The sequence below is a fragment of the Dermacentor andersoni genome, chromosome 2 (assembly GCF_023375885.2).
Source record: "Dermacentor andersoni chromosome 2, qqDerAnde1_hic_scaffold, whole genome shotgun sequence".
Classification (NCBI taxonomy): domain Eukaryota; kingdom Metazoa; phylum Arthropoda; class Arachnida; order Ixodida; family Ixodidae; genus Dermacentor; species Dermacentor andersoni.
In genome coordinates, this window is record NC_092815.1 from 207,227,808 (window position 1) to 207,247,751 (window position 19,944).

The window sequence follows — 19,944 nt, forward strand, 5'->3', positions numbered from 1 at the left end:
GATGGGTCGTTTGCGGTTAGTGGTGTAACGACCTAGTCGATGTGCTCGCTCTATATCTTTGGGCTCGACTATACGACCAAAGCGTTCAAGACAGTGGCTTATGATTATTTGCTCCGATTGAACGTATGTTTCCTTCGGGTTAGTGTCAGGAAAACCGTAGAATATTAAATTGTTGCGTCGGGAACGGTTCTCGAGGTCGTCAAGGCGCTCTTCAATATCGCACATACGATGGGTTAGTTGACCGGTCTTAGTGCTAATGGCGTCAACTTCTGTTCGGAGAGCTAAAAGATTTTTGCAGAGATTTTCTAAGTCTGTGAGGCGGGTGCTTAGATTAGCAATAGTGCAGTTTGTGCTCGTTAGCAGGGTTTTGAGGCACTGCATCTCGGATATTAGTGTGGCCCGGCCAGTAGACAATTTTTTTACTTCGTCGAGGACGGCTTTTTCAGGACCGGGATTTGTCTCTATGTCCCCTGATCGCAGTAGCAAGGCGCGTATGACTTCAATGCATTCAGAAATAAGTAAAATGCAGCACTGTGGGCTTGGCAGCTGCACCGAAAAGTAATCACTTGATTTTTTAGAAGGAGCTTGATACCAACTACTAACCTGCATGATCAGGATTAACTGGTTAGCGGTCTGTGTGGTGGCACAGCCGCGAAGCCCACCTGCAGTCAAATGATGCACGACTGGCCTTAGTTTTCACGAATTATATTGATGATGAAAAACCTCTATAAAACAATTTACAGAAGAACAGTAAAGCGCTATTCCTCCAGGTCTCGTCGTGGGTTCGTGTCACGAAGTCAAAAGAGAGACTGTTGTTTTCCCCAGTATCTGAAGGCTAAAACAGAACATCATGCAGAAAACAAATAAATAGTCTTTACTAGAAGTTGTTTAACTAGATCTTTATTTTTTATATACCCTGTTACAATCTGCTACATCAAGCACGGTGCAAAAGTTCCAACGGCAACATCTGCCATTTGTCTTGTCTCACGTGGCCTAAGAGACATGCATTATCGACGCCGGTAGCCACGATGATTGGAAGACCAGCTCCCGTAAACGGCAGGTGTGCCGTGGACACCAGGGCGGTTGCTCGCACCGTAGGCGGCGGCACTGTAGCTGTAGGGAGGTTGGCCGCCGTAAGCGTATCCACCGAGGGCTGGACTGCTAGCAGTGTTTCCCTCACGTCCGAACGGAGCGTACGCGTAGGCTCCAGCAGCGCCTGCGTTGGAGTTGTATCCATATTTGCCGTAAGCACTGTAGCCACCAGCGTTGTAAGGTGCCGCCACCATAGCGGTATAAGCTGTAGGTGCACCAATCTGGTCAGCTGCTGAAAGAACCGGATGGACCACTGGTGCAACGTTGAAAACCGTGTCGGCGCTCTCTTCAAGAGTGGCAGCTGGTTCGTTGGTGTGCATGGTGGCCCGGAAGCCGTACTCATCGGCGATGTAGTTCACACGCCCGTAGAGGCCATTCTCGTCGCGGTAGCCGTACAAACCGGTCTTGGTGTTTTTGGAGCCGCTCTGCGCGCTGCAGAACTGTCGATTGCCGTACTCGTCCAGTTTGTCGTAGCCAAAGTTGTGCGGGTGAGGTGGCTATAAAAAAATAAACAAGACAGAAGTTGTAGACTGCACCGTACTTGTGCTTTTGTGTGAAGGCGTACAACGTGGCATTGTGCAAATGCATATTTGAGGAAATGGTTGATGAGATTGTAAAAAATAAAGTCCGAACTACTCAAGCAAGTGAGCGGGATTAATTCAGCGCTGGAAGTGTTAGTCCTAGTGAGCAGTATTGCCATTGTCTAAAATGAAGCTAAATTACATTATGTGCCTTATATGTGACTCATATGTGACCAAGCAAATACTGAACAAACGAGAGCTGCAAAAGATCAAGTTTTGCGAGATAGTCACTGTGCCGTATTCTGTGACTTCAAGCCAGCGGCATTCCTTGAGCCTTCCATCTTTGCTTTAATGAGTGGCATCGCGTCTTAGAAGCACGACTAAGAAGTACGCAGAAGAGTCATTGCGTCTCACGTCAGTGTGCGCGTAGCCGTTGCTCAGCGCGTTGGGCATTGCTGCTTGCGGGTATCCAGAATGTCGAGCTTATTTACAGCAGCGCAAGGAGCTTTTCTCGCGAAAATTGAAGAGTGTTATGTTCCAAAAACAACTCGATTACAAGATGTTGGGATATCTCCATATAGTCCTCTTTTCTTGACTGGACAGGCTGAATTCCAGAAGGTGGTGGTCACGTAGAGAACTTAACATGCTATAGTATACTATATGGGGCGGATTGAAAAGTCCTTTCTGAGAGGATTGATGAACTCCTTTGTGTCGTAATTTTAGGCATGCTTGTTGAAATGAGCCAACCATACTTAAGTTGCACTGCACTAACGGATTTACTTGTCGCCATCGCATTCCCTTTGATCCACTTCTTGGTAATCTTTGGAATTTGGCACTATGGACATCTCACCTTCACTGCTGATACCAGCTTCTTTAGAGCTGCCTAAAAGCTCAACTTTGAAAGAAAATGTAGGCACAGGTTATTTGGATTTCTCACACGAGTAGTTTAAGTGGACCGCGCTGTTGGCATATATTTAGAAAAGACACTGTTCTCTAAGCTATGACGTAGCATGTACTTAGCACCCTTCTGTCCTTGCAAACAGGCGCTCATTCAAATGGTATCTCATGCTTTGCTGTAATCTACAAAGAGCTTTTATCTGACGACGATCATCTCGTAAAGATTAATGACCAGATGTTGAAAATAATCGGTATGAAAAAAAACTGCGGCGCCACATATGCCAGTAAACTATAAAAGTATATCTATATTTCAGTCTCCTATATTCCTGTTTGTTATGGGGAACTACTTGCATTGACACACAGGTCGTCCTTCACATTGTATAGTGAATTCCTAGTGTCACATGTCGAACGTACTATTCCACTTTGTTTTGCGCGGTTTGAATTCTGGTTGTGACTGCTTGCACGGTATCCCTATGCATAAATACGGGCCCAGTCTTCTGAAGGAACGCCTCAATCTTCTTTAGACCTTTTTGTAGGCTTTTAGTTGGGATCCAACGCATTGCCTAGATTTTTGGTAAACTTATTCTGATTCAGGCTGCGCCTTCTTCAAACGCTGCATGCTTGTGCAATTAATGCTAGACGACCTATACTCACATAGGTGTAGGCGTTGTATCCTTGGTAGGGAGCAGCGGCAGTATTGTAGTCGCTGAAGCTGGACACCGGATATACAGCCTGATTCGACGGGTGGTGGTGCAGTCCGTAGCCTTCAACGATGAGGCAGACTAACAGCACTTGCACCTAGCGTTGCGAGAAAGAACGATACTTGAGCACTTTGCTGGCAAGATGTCCTCATACGGGTAGACACAGAGTGCGTTTCATACCGTGACACTCAATGAGCCCGATTCCTTCTTTCACTCTATACACAAGTGAATGCCGACACGTATGATGCACCTGCACGGCCGATGACCCTATGGCGGCTCTAGTGCACGAGTAGTGTCTGGTTAATACACCTCGTATATAACTGTTTGCAAACTCTACGCTAAAGTATGTACAGAAAGGCATTAATTTAGCCCGGGCTGTAAGTGTGCGCTTGTTATGTAGCATTGGCACTTGCACGAAGTACTTTCCACTTTACGAAAATGCATAAGGTTGGTTTCAGTGTATAAGGTGTGTGACTGGACCAATTGTTAATCCTTTATAAGCACAGCGCACCAGTGGATGCAGAACTGACAGAAGAATAAGGCGCAAGCGCTCTTGCCCGTTTCTTCTGTCAGTCCTCCGCCAACTGTTGCGCTGTTTCTTCTACAACGAAGATTTTTAGGGCTACTTTCTCTACTATTGTGTCCGCGTGTAGAAAAAAATTCCCGCAGATACTGCAATGCCGGGCTGACCCGCGGCGGAGGTGACGCAGGCGTTATGCATACCCCATACGTGGGCCGATCCAGAAGATAGTGCAATACTGGGCCGACCCGCGGCGGAGGTGAAGCAGGCGTTAAGCACTTTCCATATGTGGGCCGACTCCGAAGATAGTGCGATGCCGGGCCGACCCGCGGCGGAGGTGACGCAGGCGTTAAGCACACCCCATACGTGGACCGATCCAAAAGACAGTGCAATACCGGGCCGACCCACGGCGGAGGTGCAGTTCACCATTAAGGGGCCCACATACACAGCTTCACTGGTCATCCTTCTTCACGGAGGGGAAGGGCACTGAGTTTTTTTTTTTTTTTGAAAGCTAAAAGGAATAACCTAGCGGGAAGTGTTACGCTCGAAAAAGTTCCTTCTTCTAGCTTAAATGATGATTCAACAAATTAAAGATATAAACAAATTAAGAGGACTGCTCGGAAGAATAATTGAAGAAGTGATTCCCTCCAACTTACTCATTATCCATTTGCGAAATTGAGAGTGAGTAACAAAGTGCAACGATGATCTGGTTGGTTCACATCTGTCCAGGTGTGCGGTGCAAAAGAAATAGAACTAACGGTACGGAATATTCGAAGCTTACCAATAACGCCTCGAATGTTGTCGAATTCCATTTGGTTTTTGAAAGAAACAGTATTCGTGAATGCGATTATTTCTCGAAATGGCTTCGAATATCTTAAAGCACAACCTGCGCGCAATCAATCATAATATTGGAGCAATAGTATGCTAACATTGACACCGTTCTAAATATTCGACATAAAACGCAGGAAGTTGCGTGACGTAGTAGGCTGTACAACACTCAGAGAGCGGACATTTTCCGGCTAAACCACCATCATTCCAACGCACCGAAGTGTCTTGTTTAGGCAAACTGCTTATTTGTCCATAATGCTCCGTTAGCGCTCTTAGCAAACAACGCTTTTTAATGTGACCTTTCTAATATGAAGCTTGCTAAAGCTTCGGAAATGCTATAGAACGTGAACATTGTTTGACTTTAATTATGAAAACGACTGCTCACTATTCCAAAACGTTTCGACAACGATTCAATATCCGACTCGATTCGCTGCTGACACTACTCGAATCGTATTCGATTCAATCTCGAAATTTACCATTCGCACACACCCCGTGAGAAAAAATGCCAAGCGACCAGAAAAAGTCAATTTTTGCCCATTTGTTTTTCCTTCGTATCTGTTGCACTACAACGCCTTGAGAGTTTTACGTGGTTGCAGAAAGACCATATAGATTACTGCTATTAGCTTCTGCTTGGCGTACTGGAACTGTGCAATATCACATACTAAACTGAACATCACATCATGCATATATACTATCAAGTTGAGTTGTTTTTACAAGGACCAGTAAACAATTAATTTTATTACCGGCAGCTGCCAGTAACTTGCTACTAAACTAGTTCTAAAGCATGCTTGGCAATCATCCTCCCAATAAGGAATATGTCCCTTGATAAGACTTAGTAATATTATTCCGCCTGCTTGTTGCACTTCGCATTTTCTACGGCTTTGTCCCGTAGTTCGTTGCTAAAGTGTCGATTTATCTTACATGAATGCTACGCCTACCAATACCAAGTTAGAAGTTGAGTGTCAAAATAAGTAATCAAATGAAGAAAAATAAATGAATGAATATTTCTCTCACCGTAGCAAACATTGCGAATGTTCTGGATATCGATCGAGTAGTCAGAAGAGCTGCCGTAAACTGAGCGGTGCAGGAATTGAGGGCGAACGACTGGCGGCCTTTTCCTGAGAGCAGCTAGCTTTTATGCTCCGGCCGGCAACGCCTGTCTAGCTGTTGCGTACGCGTCGCGCGTAATCGCAAGCTGTTTTGTTTCGCGCTGTTTTCTTTCTTTTCGTACATTACATAACCACAGTGACATGCGGTAAGGCGCCTCAAGTTACCTTTACGTAAAAGGCGCGACGCCTTAAGGTGGCCTGGCGTACATGCTTGCTGTACTTGGATTTTCGGTGAATACGGTTGTGTTCGCGAGTCCGAGCGATTGACATTCATGCACGTTCTTTTTTTTTTTTTTTTTTTTTTTTTTTTACACAGAAGTCTGCTTCTCCGTCTTCATCCGTCTGTCCGGCTCGATGAGGCACAGTCCTAAATTAGTTGCTGCAAAGAATAAACACACTACACAGTTATTGCTGTTATATTTGTCCGCGTGTTCAATATAAGATCTCCATGGGCCAAGCTCTCTTGACATTTCTTTATTCTTGGGGATACTTTGATAGTGTAGAAAATGTGTCTTTTGGGCTGTTTTCTCTCTGACAAAGTTATGAGCGTAAAATGGGACCAAACCCTTATGTTCAGGTTGCTTTTGGACGTATGCTGTGAAGCTATGAAGGAATTTCGAGAACAAAGCGTCATGGCGTTGAACACTATTTTGACATTTGAAGTATTTTCGTTCAAGCATTTCGCACTCATATTTAACGGCGTAACATAGTGCTATAATAATGAAAGTATTATTCTAAACATATCTACAATTATGATATTCTAAATTCAGTCTCCTGAATAGCTAATCCGTACGCTGATCCAATGGGTGAATTAATGATTAAATGCACAATTAAAATTAGGTACGTTTATTAAAAATTGGAAGAGAACAAGTTATATCGCGTTTCTAGCATTACAGAAGCTGTTTTGCATTGAATAAAATTATTGTGATGCTAACGTTTGGCGGTACGCCTTGATAACCACCCAATGAGAAATGGCATCCTAGTTCAAGGTAAAAACGCCGAAGCTTTCTTTTTTTTTTTATCGTATCGGTCACCCAGTAAAAATTATGGTTGTATATCTTTAGAATACCAAAGGTGAAATTAGTGAAGAGAAATTACTTAGCGTTACATTCAAGGCAGTTATAAAATTAACTGAGCAATGTCATTATCAGCGTTTGGATCACATCATTTCGAATGGCATATCGAAGGGTCCCTTTGGCCTAATATATTGGGGGAGGGGGGGGGGGTGATGAGGAAACGAACATTATTAGAAATATGGCTGCATGAGCATGTAAAACAAGTAGGTGGGGTATAAGACAGAACTTAAGTGGAGCGCGATGAGATGTAAGATATGAAATTAACTGTTCTAATTGATGCTACAACTTCAGCAGATTGCAATATTTTAGAGATCGATCTAGTATATTTCTTTCTTTTTCAATAAATAATGGTAAAAGTGTTTGTTAAAGTTGTTAGCTGAACCATCTAAATTATGCGCAGCACGTGAGTCGTCGTGATATGCGAGTAAAGTTGATAAGAAGTTTTCCACGTAAATCATCGAAGTAAAACTACAGTTTATGAAACAGGAAAGGTATGGTGCTCCTTCAGCAGTAATGTAATGTTTTGTGTCCGATAAACCCTATTGTTGGAGTAATGCTATGCAGATGATTGCACGTCAGTGTGGTGAAACGGACTGCACACTTTTATACTCTTTCTGTTGTGGTAAATAAATTGATGACTACAAATTTCGCAAGCGCACTCAAGCATCGATTGAACAAAACTTCATATGCTAGGTATTAGAGAGCGATCAGCATAAGGTTTGGTCCTATATATCCAAATGACTTTGATATGTTAGCTCCTAATTTCTGGATGTTTTCAGGCCAAGCAAGTTTATTTGTTATAGTGAAGCGCACGTAAAGATGTGAGTGACATTGTACTGTGAGTGTTGATTTAGAGGAGCAGGGGTAGCTAAGAATTGAATTTTCATGCGTTATTTGCATGAGCTTATGTTTGCTAATGTTGAGCGTCATTGAAAAATTAATCCACCAAGTCTCAATTAAATTTGAAAATGGGGTGAACTTTAATAGCTTTCCAGTCAATTGGCAGGGAATTACGTCCAAGGGGTTGCACAGGAATATTGCTAGGATATGGCTGGGAATGGGTTTTGTTTTTTCTTTAATAAGTTTGGGTTCATTTTGTCTTTACCGGAGCACTTGGAGATTGTTACATCGTCAATGAGCTTGCAATGTCTTCAGTGTGGGTTTGTAGCCTGGCGAAACAAAATTGCTATGTACACAAATTGGCGGGTTAAAACCGGGAAAAATATCAGTTCATGGCATTTGAGAGTACGTCAGGTGCAACGTGAGAGCCATCTAGATAACGCAAAGAAATGACGTGTGAGCTGTTCCTTTCCTTGTAGGATATTATGAAGGTCCAAAGAAGAAAATCTCCATGGATTAGCTCCAATGGGCTAGTGCATTCTCCAAGGCACGCCAGATAGCTTTCCAAGATACAAGGAAACAGAACTCAGGGTGACAGCAGAGTCGCTTTTGTATTTGTATAATTTTGCAACGAAATTTAAAAACAGAGGCTTTACCGTGGTGCCACGAATGTAAGCGACCGGTCCGTATAGCTTTAAACCAAAGAGTGTAACCCTTATATATATATATATATATATATATATATATATATATATATATATATATATATATATATGTATATATAGGTAATCGAGGGTGCGAGCGTGAGAAGCAGTCGTGATGTTAGAAAAGAAGCGTGATGTTAAATAACAAGCCGTGATGCTACAAGCCGCCGTGATGGTATACGGAACAGTGATGTTACAAGGAAACGTGATATTACCAGCAGCCGTGATGCTATACAGAACCACGAATGTTATGCAAGCACCCTTGATGTTACAAGGAACCGCGATGTTACAAGCAACCATCACATTACAAGGAGCTGTGATGTTAACAGAACCGTGATGTTACAAGCAGCCGTCATATAAAGGGAACCGCGATGTTGGAAACTTCCGGCAAGTTACAAAGATCATAATGTAGCGCAGTATACATAATCCTTTAACTCAATTAAGGTTTCTTAATAAAGATCAAATTATTGATAGTCTCGAATCTAATGAGCGGAGACGAGTTTGGTTTGGTATAGCGTTGTGCAGCTGTAGCGTTTCGTGGTCACATAGGCCAACAGGAAAATATTGCGATTCAACAAAATTACCTGGCTGATGACATAGATTTTATTCATTGTGGATTATCCCTTCCTGAAGCCAGCCTTTTTCCTTCGTTGATTGAAGTCGATTGTTGCCCCGATTCTATTGGTAATTATACTGGTGAATGTTTTATATAATACTAAAAGCTATTGTGATGGGCCTATAGTTAAAATCTTTAAAGTCTCCCCTCCTATGAACTGAATTGTCGTGTTTTACCTGGCCAAACCACGATTTGATTATGAGGCACGCCGTAATGTTGCAGTTCGGATTTATTTTGACCGCCAGGGGATCCTTAACACGCCGCCTATGCAAGGGACAGGGGCGTTTTTGCATTTCGCCCCCCCCCCCTCCAAAGGCGGGTAAAGCGCAACGCCATAGCCGCTAAGCCGCCGTGGTAGGTAAGCGTTGCAGATCATGTATGAATTAAGAATAAAGAATAAAGTACAGTAATACGTGAGACCCGAATAACTTTAGATTGGTTAACATTCATTTCTATGCGCGATCGGTTACACCAATTAGTTAGGGCGTCAACGTCATAGAGGACTATATTGATATCTTCACTACTTTTTTTTATTTCTGTATAGGTAACTTAACCATCAGTATATAGATGAACGCTGAAGAATTTTACTTAAACGCACATAAAGTCAGGGGAAGCCCGAGGGGGCCTGGCTCCCTAGCCATTTATTAAGGAGCGGTTCGCCCCCCCCCCCCCCCCCTTTATGTCAACTGTAGCACTGCGGCATCTATTCGATAAGCGATGGAGGAGGTTTCGTTAGCAGTAGGGCCTTGTGTCGGTCAATTCTAACTTTCCATTTTTTTTAGAGAGCAGCTCTTAGGCGCCCATTCCTGCGGCGAGGGTCGGCTTATAACTGAGCGACCGAACACAGCGAAGGGTAAAAGTGCTAAAACGGAGCGCAGCGGGGGATGAATGATGCAACCAGGAAAGCGGAGGAGGAGGATTTGGCGAAAGCGTAAGCAGAAATATAGTAGCAGATTCGCCCGCAAGACGAATCACCGATTGCGAGAGCAAATTAGTGCGATTGCGAGAGCAAATTAGTTCTAACTGAATTAACAAGCGGGTGGCGTCAACAGGGACGAGAAAACAAGAACACATCACACTCGATGAGCACGGACACTCGCTGTCAGAACGCTGGTGTGAGCAACGCGGCAGCAGCAGCGAGCGAAGTGACCTTCGTGCTGTCTACCGCTTCAACGGAACAGCGGCGAACACACAACGCATACAAAGGTATGAGCATTCTGCAGGTGATGTTCAACGTCCTGCATGCGCGACTGCGTGCGACCGTACAAAGTACACACTTGTCAAGTTAGGTGCGCTGTAGGAAGCCACAACACTAGTTCGCTTCCTGCAGGCTACGGGCCTGCGACAAAGACTGTGATTTGTGGCACTTTAATTTTGTTCGCCAATCGCCGTTTCTGAGCTCGCCTTTCTCTCGTCCTATATATTTAAGTCCATTTTCCTGTTTCCCCGTGCAGCTTAGCGAAGCGAAAATATTTTGGTTAACCTCACTGCCTTCTACTTGTTTCCCTCTCTATCGCCACCTAAACATTTGCGGAGGTTGCATCGCTGTCAGAGTCCGTGAGGCGCGCAATAAAATTGCAGTAATTGCACATCATCCCGGTTACCGACTTTATTCATTATGAAGAAGCCGCATGATCGACAGACATGCTGAGCCACCTCACTTGACAAGGTCTGTCTTTCAAGAAGAAGCTGCTGAAATGAGAAAGTGGGGTCGACACCTTGGGTCCCATTCAGGAGTGGTTTGCACCCCTTAGGGCTTGTACTTGTTTACCCGAATGTTTAAGTTTCATTGAACTCTTTAGCGTAGCGTGCGTATTTTAGGTGCGTGTGTGTCTACATGTAATGTAAATGGTGTTTGCCCATGTTACGGAAATAATTTCCGTGCAATAAAGCAAGCAACATGCGTGATGGGTAGCGCACTCGAATCCAAATTGCACATTGCTCCAATAAGATCGGTCGAAATCCTGGTCGTGGCGTTTGTCGGTAGTCTTTCTTAGCCCTGTAGCCATAGTGAAGCTGGAGGGCGCAGCAAATGAGTAGATGTACAGCCTTTTATCATTTTGGAGCAGCAAATGATAAGGTGTACATAGGTTTGGTCACTTGTTTTTCTGTGCGTCAGCTTTCGTGGTTGAGCGTTTTGGAATGCGTGTAATGGAGCGGTACAGCTGGGACTGTTAATTCCTCAGTTTGCTATTTAGTATACGAAGAACGTCCTAAGGTTTTTTGTAGATGTGCCACCAACCGGCGCGGTAGCTTCATTGCTACGGCCTTGTGCTGCTAAACGGGAGGTCGTTTGTTCAACCTGGCCATGGCCGCCATGTTCCAGTGGGGCAGGAATGCAAGAAACACCGCAAAAAGTGTACGACGACTTGTTACGACGTGACAGCGTGGAATGTTCCAGCGTTGTCCAGGTGTTTCTGAAATGATATATCTGCAAATAACACCCATCAGGCTAGTAAATATGAAAAGTACTTTCTTTCGCGTATCACATACCATTTTTATTCGCTTTTTGCTTCAACTGTACAACATGCACGGTACACATTTTACGATGCCACAAGTCTAGCTCCTCAGGCACGTGTTGCATACACACGGCAACAGACTTCATTACCGACGGCGGTATCCATGATGAGCAGAAGGCGAACCTCCGTATCCAGATGGGGCACCATAGACCCCCGGAGCGTAACCCGCTGCATATCCGGCAGCCCCGTAGCCATAGGGAACACCGCCGCCGTAAGCGTATCCTCCAAGTGCTGGACCGCTGGCAACGTATCCCTGACGTCCGTAAGGGGCGTAACCATGGGCTCCAGCAGCGCCTGCGTAGGGGTCGTATCCGTGTCTGCCATATCCACTGTAGCCACCAGTATTGTAAGGCGATGCCGCCCTAGCAGCAAAGGCTGTAGGTATACCAGTCTGTGCAGCTCCTGAAGGAACCGGAGGGACGACTGGCGCAGCGTTGAAGACCGCGTCGGCGCTGGCACCAGGGGCGGTGCCCGGCTCGTTGGTGTCCACGGTGACACGGAAGCCGTTCACGTCGGCCACGTAGTTCACCCGGCGGTAGAGACCATTGGCGTCTCGATAACCATAGGAGCCGGTCTTGGCGTTGCTGGAATCGCCTTGCTCGCTGCGGAACTGCCGGTTGCCGAACTCGTCCACATTGTCGTAACCGAAGCTATATGGCTGAGGTGGCTGCAATGTATAGTAAGAACGAAAGCTTTAATGCGATAGCAATTATATGGACACTCCAGGCGAATTTTCGCCGCCGTCATCGTGAAATTCCGTGTGTATTTAGATATATGTATGGTATATGTCATGCCATGCTCTATGACGTGCGTTATATGGGGGTGAGGGGGCGGGTATACTGCCGGGCCATTCATTCACTAAAGTTGCTCATACCAGGTCTTTCTTTAATTTCTTGAAAAACTTATTCCTCAGAAGTTCGAGAATGGCAGCCTACAAACAAATCCCTTGGAATAGAACACCGACAGCGCATGCCTTTTATCTTAAATCTTCCCAGACTTAAATAATAAAAGTGCGAAAAAGAAAACGGAGCTCAAATCTGAACTTGATTTAAGTGTTTTGGCGCGGCTGTGCACTACCTCCGGGGTCTGACTAGGACAGAGGCTTGAAACATACCTGATGCCGAAAAGTTGTGGTACAGGGGCTAAGAACGACATTCTCTTTAATCAATAAACGGAAATGAAATTGTCCGATAACATTATTCACACATACCTGATACGGAAAAGTTCTGGTAAAGCCGCTAAGGAATGCGTCAACTTTAATCAATAAACATATATTAACTTATCTAATGGCCAGATTCAAACGGGACCCTTGGAACAACAACTCGTTTTTACTTAGTCAGCTTGCGTTTACTTCAGTTGATGCTTCCACATCAGCTACGGGTCTTCGTGTAATATTCCAACATGTCGATATCGCGTTCACTGCTTCGCACTTACGGATAAACGGGTATTTTGTTGTGGTAACAAAACGTCGAATGGTGTGCAACTAAAATATTGGAAAGATTGTAGGTAAACAAGCTCTTGACAGTTTTGCATTCTTTACTGTTGCTGTCATAATGGCAAAGGCATGCTAAACCGTGTTAAGGGTAAAAACAAAAACTTATGGCAGCATTGGAGCATGAGATATCCAAGTTCACTTACTATGCACTTATTTACGTAGCACTGAAACTAAGTGATATACTTAAGTAACTGCGTTCATGACGTTGTTATCGCAGAATTAGTCAGTGGACAACCCAATATGCGTATTACGTGCGCAGATGCCGTTGCCATGCGGCTAACACATTGGCGCTCCTCGGCAGCACTAGGGGTGCTTTCATATCCAAGGGAGACCAGGTATACGAAGAAAATGCTTGTTACGGCTGTTCCAGCGTGCTTCTGATATGTGCTTACGCCATTTTCAGCAGCTCCCGCGAAATCAACAAGCTCTTATGTGATTGTCAAGCCAACTTAATCTTTAGAAAAAAGCGCCGTAATAGTAACCGTTGGTACTGGTAATGAGCTGGGCTGCCTAAGCGTTAATGCATAAGCCTAAAGAGTTTCTCAAGTTCTCCTTGTAGCAGCGGTGCATAAAGTCATACATGTCGCATGTCTCACGGCGATTCCCGCGTACCACCGGGTTTTCCTATCTGACTGGCACATTGATTGGGCAGATCAGTCCTCTTAGGCTTATTGTTCAGCAGTTCGTTTCTCTGGTCACCATACACACTGGACACCAAGCCTTTTCAAACGTAACTTTGTAAATCAGCCGAACTGTATTGTGCCCAGTTTTTTACAGAATAGGCAAAGAAAGCTTCGCTTTTTAAAACCAACTTCTTGTGGTCTTCTGACTTGTGGAAATGAACAGCTAGGTTTCGTTGGTTTCAGGAACACAGATGCTATGACCGGCTTTAAAGCTCTCCACATTTATGGAAGGTCCGGGGTACCCCTTTTACATATCCGTGACTATAGCGTTTGTACCATAAGTACTAGACTCCCGGCACTTCTGCTCCATCATCGTGGTATATTAGGGAAATACGTGTATTCCTACGTTCGAGTGCGGCGCTGGGCCCATTCAGGAGCCGCAATCATTGACAAGTTTTCTTTGAAAGATGTTTCTGAGCTTTCCGTAAGACGGGCGTTCAAGCTGAATTTGAGCTCAAGCTTGAGGTCTGTCACGAAACTTCAGCATGTGCTAGAAGCCTGCTTCGTTCACTGGGCTGGCCCTGAAGTACGGTACTTCTGTTCGCTTAGAAAGGGCCAGCGCCGGTTTCCTGTAACGCCGAGGACTACACTGACGAATGCTGAAGGGCGTGCATAAAGACTCGAGTGTGACGTGAGCAATTCTGGTCTCCTTGACTCTGCGGCTTCAAGTGCAAGAAAGCGTAGCGGCATGGAAGGCACACCGACGCTCACAGAGGCATAGGCGTCGTATCTTCCGTAGGGCGCCGACGGAGTAGCATAGCCTGCAAAGCCTACACCCGTGTATCCAGCCAGGTTCGGCTGGTGATGGTCTAGGGCGTAGGCTTGAAGGACGACCCAGACGAACAGCACTTGCACCTGAGATAATTGAAAACAGTAATGGACTTCATGTAGGACATTACGAATGCTTCTGTATAAAAGTCGTAGAATAGCTTAAATCGGTGTGGCGATCGCCACAGCAAGTTGCGCAAGGCCAATTGGGGTCGACCTCAAGCGATAAATAGCTTGAAAGCGACACCTCATCTCAAAGGCATCGGGTTATAAGGATAAGACATGCTCGCATAGGCCAGTTACAGTAACGTCGATGGTAAAGTGGGTGCAGAAAAATTATTTAGTGGGTGAACTACAGCATGGGTTCAGGCCAGGCAGGCGCTTTGAGGGTATGTTTGTACTAACGCAGTGCATAGAAATTACAGTGGCCCAAAACGGACCTTTATGGATGGCACTTCTAGATATAAGGGGAGCCTATCGTAACATATACAGGAAATCGTTACGGGATATTTCCAAGCACGAAGTTATACATCACGATGTCGAGAAGCTGCTGAAGGAGATATATAGAGAAAACTGCGTAAAAATTGCATGGGAAGGCAGCAAAAAGTAGTGAAGTGGTGGAAATTCACCAATGACTTAAGCAAGGCTGTCCCCTATTTTCAAGCTTGTTTATGCTTTATGTTTTTGGCATACAAAAACAACAACTGGAATACATTGAATTTGGGTTTGACTAGTCCTACATGCGTAATGGACAATTGGTGCAACAGAAGCTCCCTGGACTGATGTGTGCGAAGGACCTATGTAGTGCTACTAGCACAAAATAAAATAGATTACAGACACTTGCGAATATATGTCGCAACGCAGCGACAAATCTAGCTTAGCCCAGAGAATTCGGCAAATATCATCTTTGATGAAGAGACGAGTAACTACGTGGTTTCGATTCAGCAGCAAGTCTTATCTATAGTAAAGCAATATAAATACTTCTGGGTATACACAAATGAGTTTGCACATGCTGAAGGTGACATGGGTTGAGTTGACCCGCGTTTGAAGTCAGAGAAACGCAGATCAAAATTAGTTTTGAAGACTCAGGAACATGGATCAGAATAAATGGGCAGATAAAGTTCACAAGTATCTTTACCCGAAAAGCGTGAACGCAGAATGGAGGAAGAGGTCAACAAAGTTGGCAACCAAGTACAGGTTAATTGAAAGTGCAGATAGACAACGAGGAGCAATCAGAAAGAAAGTTAGAGAAACAGAGACAGCGAATTGGATGCAAGGAATGGTAACGATAAATACCATGGAGATTTACAAGAATGAGAACATGGGAATAGAAAAATCGGTACGATAACAGAAAGGACAGCGCCTTGCTATTTGAGGCTGGAGGTGGTCGCCTATGGAGAAAAACATACAAAAACTAACCGAAGCAAACATTCGCAAGTAGATTAGGCATTTCTATGCTGCAGAAAAATCTGGAGGTCACTCAACACATCCTCATGAAATACCAATGGATTACCCAGTGAAACCAGTATGCGACGAATACATCTTCCAGAATTGCTTAGGGTAAAGTGGACGAAAGCACCAACCGGTGAGCCGTTGACATGAGAAAAATACGTTTAGTGTAGTGGCGCGAGAAAGAGCAAGGAAGAGATTGATATGACGGATTCGTTACAGTCATATGCAGCGGTACACGGCAGAGAGGTTTTGAGGAAAAGAAAAAGATTTAAGGAGATGCAAACAAAAATGCCAGAATGAAAAGCATGCATAGCATACCTGATTAACTCAAGCATGCTAGGTGTTCGTTTGCCACGGCCCCGTTTCAAAGGGGATGCCAATAAATCATTATGATCATCATTGATGTTGTCGCTTTGAAATTTTAATGGCACCTGGGGAGGATGGAGTGACAAGCATCAGTTGAGTGCGGTTTTTTCGAAAAACTGGAATCTCTAGGGTACTGCAGCTGGAAATTCAGCCAACTGAACTGTATTATTCTCGTAGGGAACTTCAAGCTACAGTTCTTAATTCTAGGCTGCATCATTAAAGGTCGAATTATTTCGCTTTATTTAGCGTAATTGGGGAGTGAGCTATTCGTATAGCTTTATTTAGGCAGGTACATGTAAGGATTCTGTCAACACTGATTTCTGATTGTTATAGCTTACGTACTCAGTAGTTGCCACTGTCCGATGGAGGTCAATGCTTAAGTTTGCTAAAAAGTTAGCTCTACAGTCATGCACCGTTACATCAAATCTGTCGATTATTTTTCCCCGAACCTCGATTGAATCGAGGCGGAGAAGGTATACGGCAGCGAATTCGTGCTTTCTTCGGAAAATACTATCATAAACACCCTCACCTTTAGGAACATTGCGGCGGTGGCGAAGATCCCGCAAGTAGTACGCAGAGCTACAATCTGCACTGCAACGCAGAAGGGAAGGCGACTGTCTTCTGTTGGTCTCTGCCTGTGCGCAGGGGGCTTTTATACTTGACACAGCGACACCTCTCTAGTTGTTGCCACACAATGTTGCAGCGCACTTGGCTGCATTGCAGTGTTCGCTTTGCTTTTGCATCTTGCAAAACTGAAATGTCGTGCGTCATGGTGCTCCAAGTTTGCTTTTACTTAAAGTTGCGTCGTCTTTCAAACACGTCACTGCGTCTAAGACTCAACTACACGCACATTCGGATGAATGGGCCATAAATGCGCCATCATTCATCTATCAGAATAAATGGTGGTAGGAAACAAGGGCTTTAAGGAATGAACATTACGAGTATCTGGATTTTATTGAAGAAGAAGCTGTAGCAAACGTACGAATTGCTACCAATACAATTTAGCTCGCATTATTTGTATTTACAGTCTTAATCCAATAATATCTTTGCCTACACTTTGCCTTTTCACAATAATTTCTTGCAGCTTTTCCTTATAGTCTTGCATATATTTGTGGAGGGTGTCCCAATGCAGCATCTGACTTGTGGATCTCCGCCTATGTATCATTTTACTGTGTTACACATATTGCCTCAATGAACTTCTTACCACTAGTGGTTTCAACGATAGAAAATAATCATGCCATTGACTGTCGATGAAGTTGTACTGATGAATTCTGAGATCACAGACGAAGTAGTTTGGCACACATTATCGCTATATGTAATCCTGAATACTTATGCTGTTTAGAAAAAAGAAATTTCAGTGCACCTGCTTCTTTAAGAATAGGTTGGCATGTTGAGAACGTATGGGGCAAGACATCTTTCCGAGTTCAAATGTGCGCCCAATATGCCTCGGTATGGAGAGTTCATTGTTTCTGGTTATCTCATCTATTTCTCATAGTGCGTCTTGGCTATAGTCTATGTGGTACATTGGAAGCTCTTGTAAAATCTGCCGTTCAGATGTCAACGCTTACTTGTGGTTTGTTATTCGAAGAGGCCGAAATAATACGTTTAACACACGTGAAATCACTATGTTGGGGAAGGGTGTTTAGTGTTGCGACAAAACAGCGACAATTGCATGACTGCTCGACGCTCGACAACAAACTGTGCGGGAATCAACTCTTAACTGCACGAGATTTTCGGCCCGTGAGTAAATTTACGCGCGCTTGACATAACTCGTATAAACCGCCCCTGATTTTTCCGCAGCACGTGTGCGCAATGAACTTAGCCCGGCAGCTGAACTTCATAGCTTTAGATTTGTTCTTCTACATCAGGGGCCCTACAACGTAAAACTAGTCCAATATGTTGTTATTCCAATCTCCTGACGTGTAATTTACGTAACCGCCGACGCTAGTATCGGGCGGTGGCCCGCAGCGTTACCGGAACAGCCAAATAAATCAAACGCTATCCTCGTTAGAAGGCAACCTTGTTTACTTTCAAAACGAATAACATTGCCTACATTGAGCAGTTTTGCTTACTTATTTGGATGATAAGAGGCCAGGAGCACGCCCAAGTCGAGAGGACTCCTATGGGGCCAAGCCAGTGCACTGTAAATAGAGAACCGGATGAAGGTGGAGGTGCGGGCGTCTGCGATTGGTCGGCTTTCCCTTACCTAGCTTGCGGTGATTTGTCTAAAATCGCGGCGACCTGCAACGTATTGTAAAAAATGCCGCTGAAGAGGATTCTCATGAAAGAACAGTTGGCAGGTCGATCTCGTACACGTGCCGAAAATGCTCGTTAACGTTACACGGCCACACGCAATGTTTTGTAATACGCAAATAAACCCATGCTCTCCGGCAGGTGCGAGTAGCCGGTGCCTGAGCAATCGGTGGTAGCTATCTTCTGTTCCAGCTATCTGCTATTCAGAAATGAAATTCAATTTTGTTCTGCATGTTAATGCATCCTTAAAGAGTACACAATTTTTGGCGGCTTTGTGAGATCGTGTGACAGACAGATGAAGTGGGTGCAGCCTGAAACTTTTTGGCCAATAGCAGCGGGTTAATCGTGCAAAGGCGACGAATCCGCAATAATTATTTATCTTTTGTACGGTTGAAGCACGCATAGTCAGTGTGTACACATAATGTCAGATTGGGAGCTACTGCGGTTTTCATGACGCCGCACGACAGACAGGCGAAATGGGGGTGGTCCAAAAACGTTTTTGGCCAATCGCGAACGGCTGATTGCAGAATTGTAATAGCAAAGTTTGGAATAGCTTTACGTTCCAATGCCCCATGTATCAGTCATAGAACATCGCAAATTTCAAAAAGAGACCTTTACAACGGTAGTCAAGTAACAACTGTTAAAATATTATTGTTAGTAAGTATTAACATATCTAAAATATCGTAATTCCGAAAACAAAGCAACAATTGCTAATGAAATTTTCTGCAGCGTGAGTTATTGTTTCGACTTGATGCACCACTCTATTGCATGCTCCTCCGTAACATAAAAATATGAAATACTTGTACAGCCAGTTATATCTTGTGTTTATGTTTTGTTTTCAGCGATAACAATGTTTTTCTGTATCGCCTGTGCCATACAACAAAAATGCACACATCTATCCCGATTACTATTAGACACCTGCCTGCATTACGCCCAAAAGGAATAAAAGCACATATCTGAAAAATTAACAAAATTTCACTGTTTAATTTTACAACCAGTTACTTCAGCGCATATTGCAATTTAGGAATTACCAGTGATTTCACAAGGAACATCCACGTGGCAATAATTTTGCAACTTCCACCAGTTTTCAGATACAGGGTGCCGAATTCTGGATAGAAACATAACGTTGTTCCAATTACTAATTTAAAAAAATGTATTTTGATGCATTGAAAGTAAAAAAATAATCGTAAGGCCAACGCATGTCGTGCACACTCTGGGAATACAATTCTCAAAACAAAGATCATCTTCGAAATTGGTTCCAAGAGAATATGCCACGCGGACTCACCAGCCACAGTTCTTAAACTTCAACATGTGCCTTAAGTTATTATTTTAGAAATCACTTAGCGAAACTCTGGTAATTCATCATATACGCATTTCAATTTCTCACGCAAATAATTTCCTAGTAGTTATGCCAAAGAGTTGTAATTGGGGAACCTGCCTCTGGCGGTTTAAGCAATTCCGTTAATGAATGAAAAAACGAAGCGTATAAAGCAAGGTCGGACGA

At 44.1% G+C, this 19,944-nt stretch overlaps 1 protein-coding gene across 1 annotated transcript; it reads right to left on the reverse strand.

Moving 5' to 3' along the window:
* Positions 1-884: 884 nt before the first annotated feature.
* On the reverse strand, positions 885-16,728 carry LOC126540119 (uncharacterized). The gene is made up of 5 exons (XM_055076258.1): positions 16,717-16,728; positions 14,313-14,456; positions 11,575-12,090; positions 3,165-3,308; positions 885-1,589 (listed from the first exon to the last, which is right to left on the reverse strand). The coding sequence occupies exons 1-5, from the start codon at positions 16,726-16,728 to the stop codon at positions 1,008-1,010; spliced, it is 1,398 nt and encodes a 465-aa protein (XP_054932233.1). The 3' UTR covers positions 885-1,007.
* Between the last annotated feature and the right edge of the window lie 3,216 nt (positions 16,729-19,944).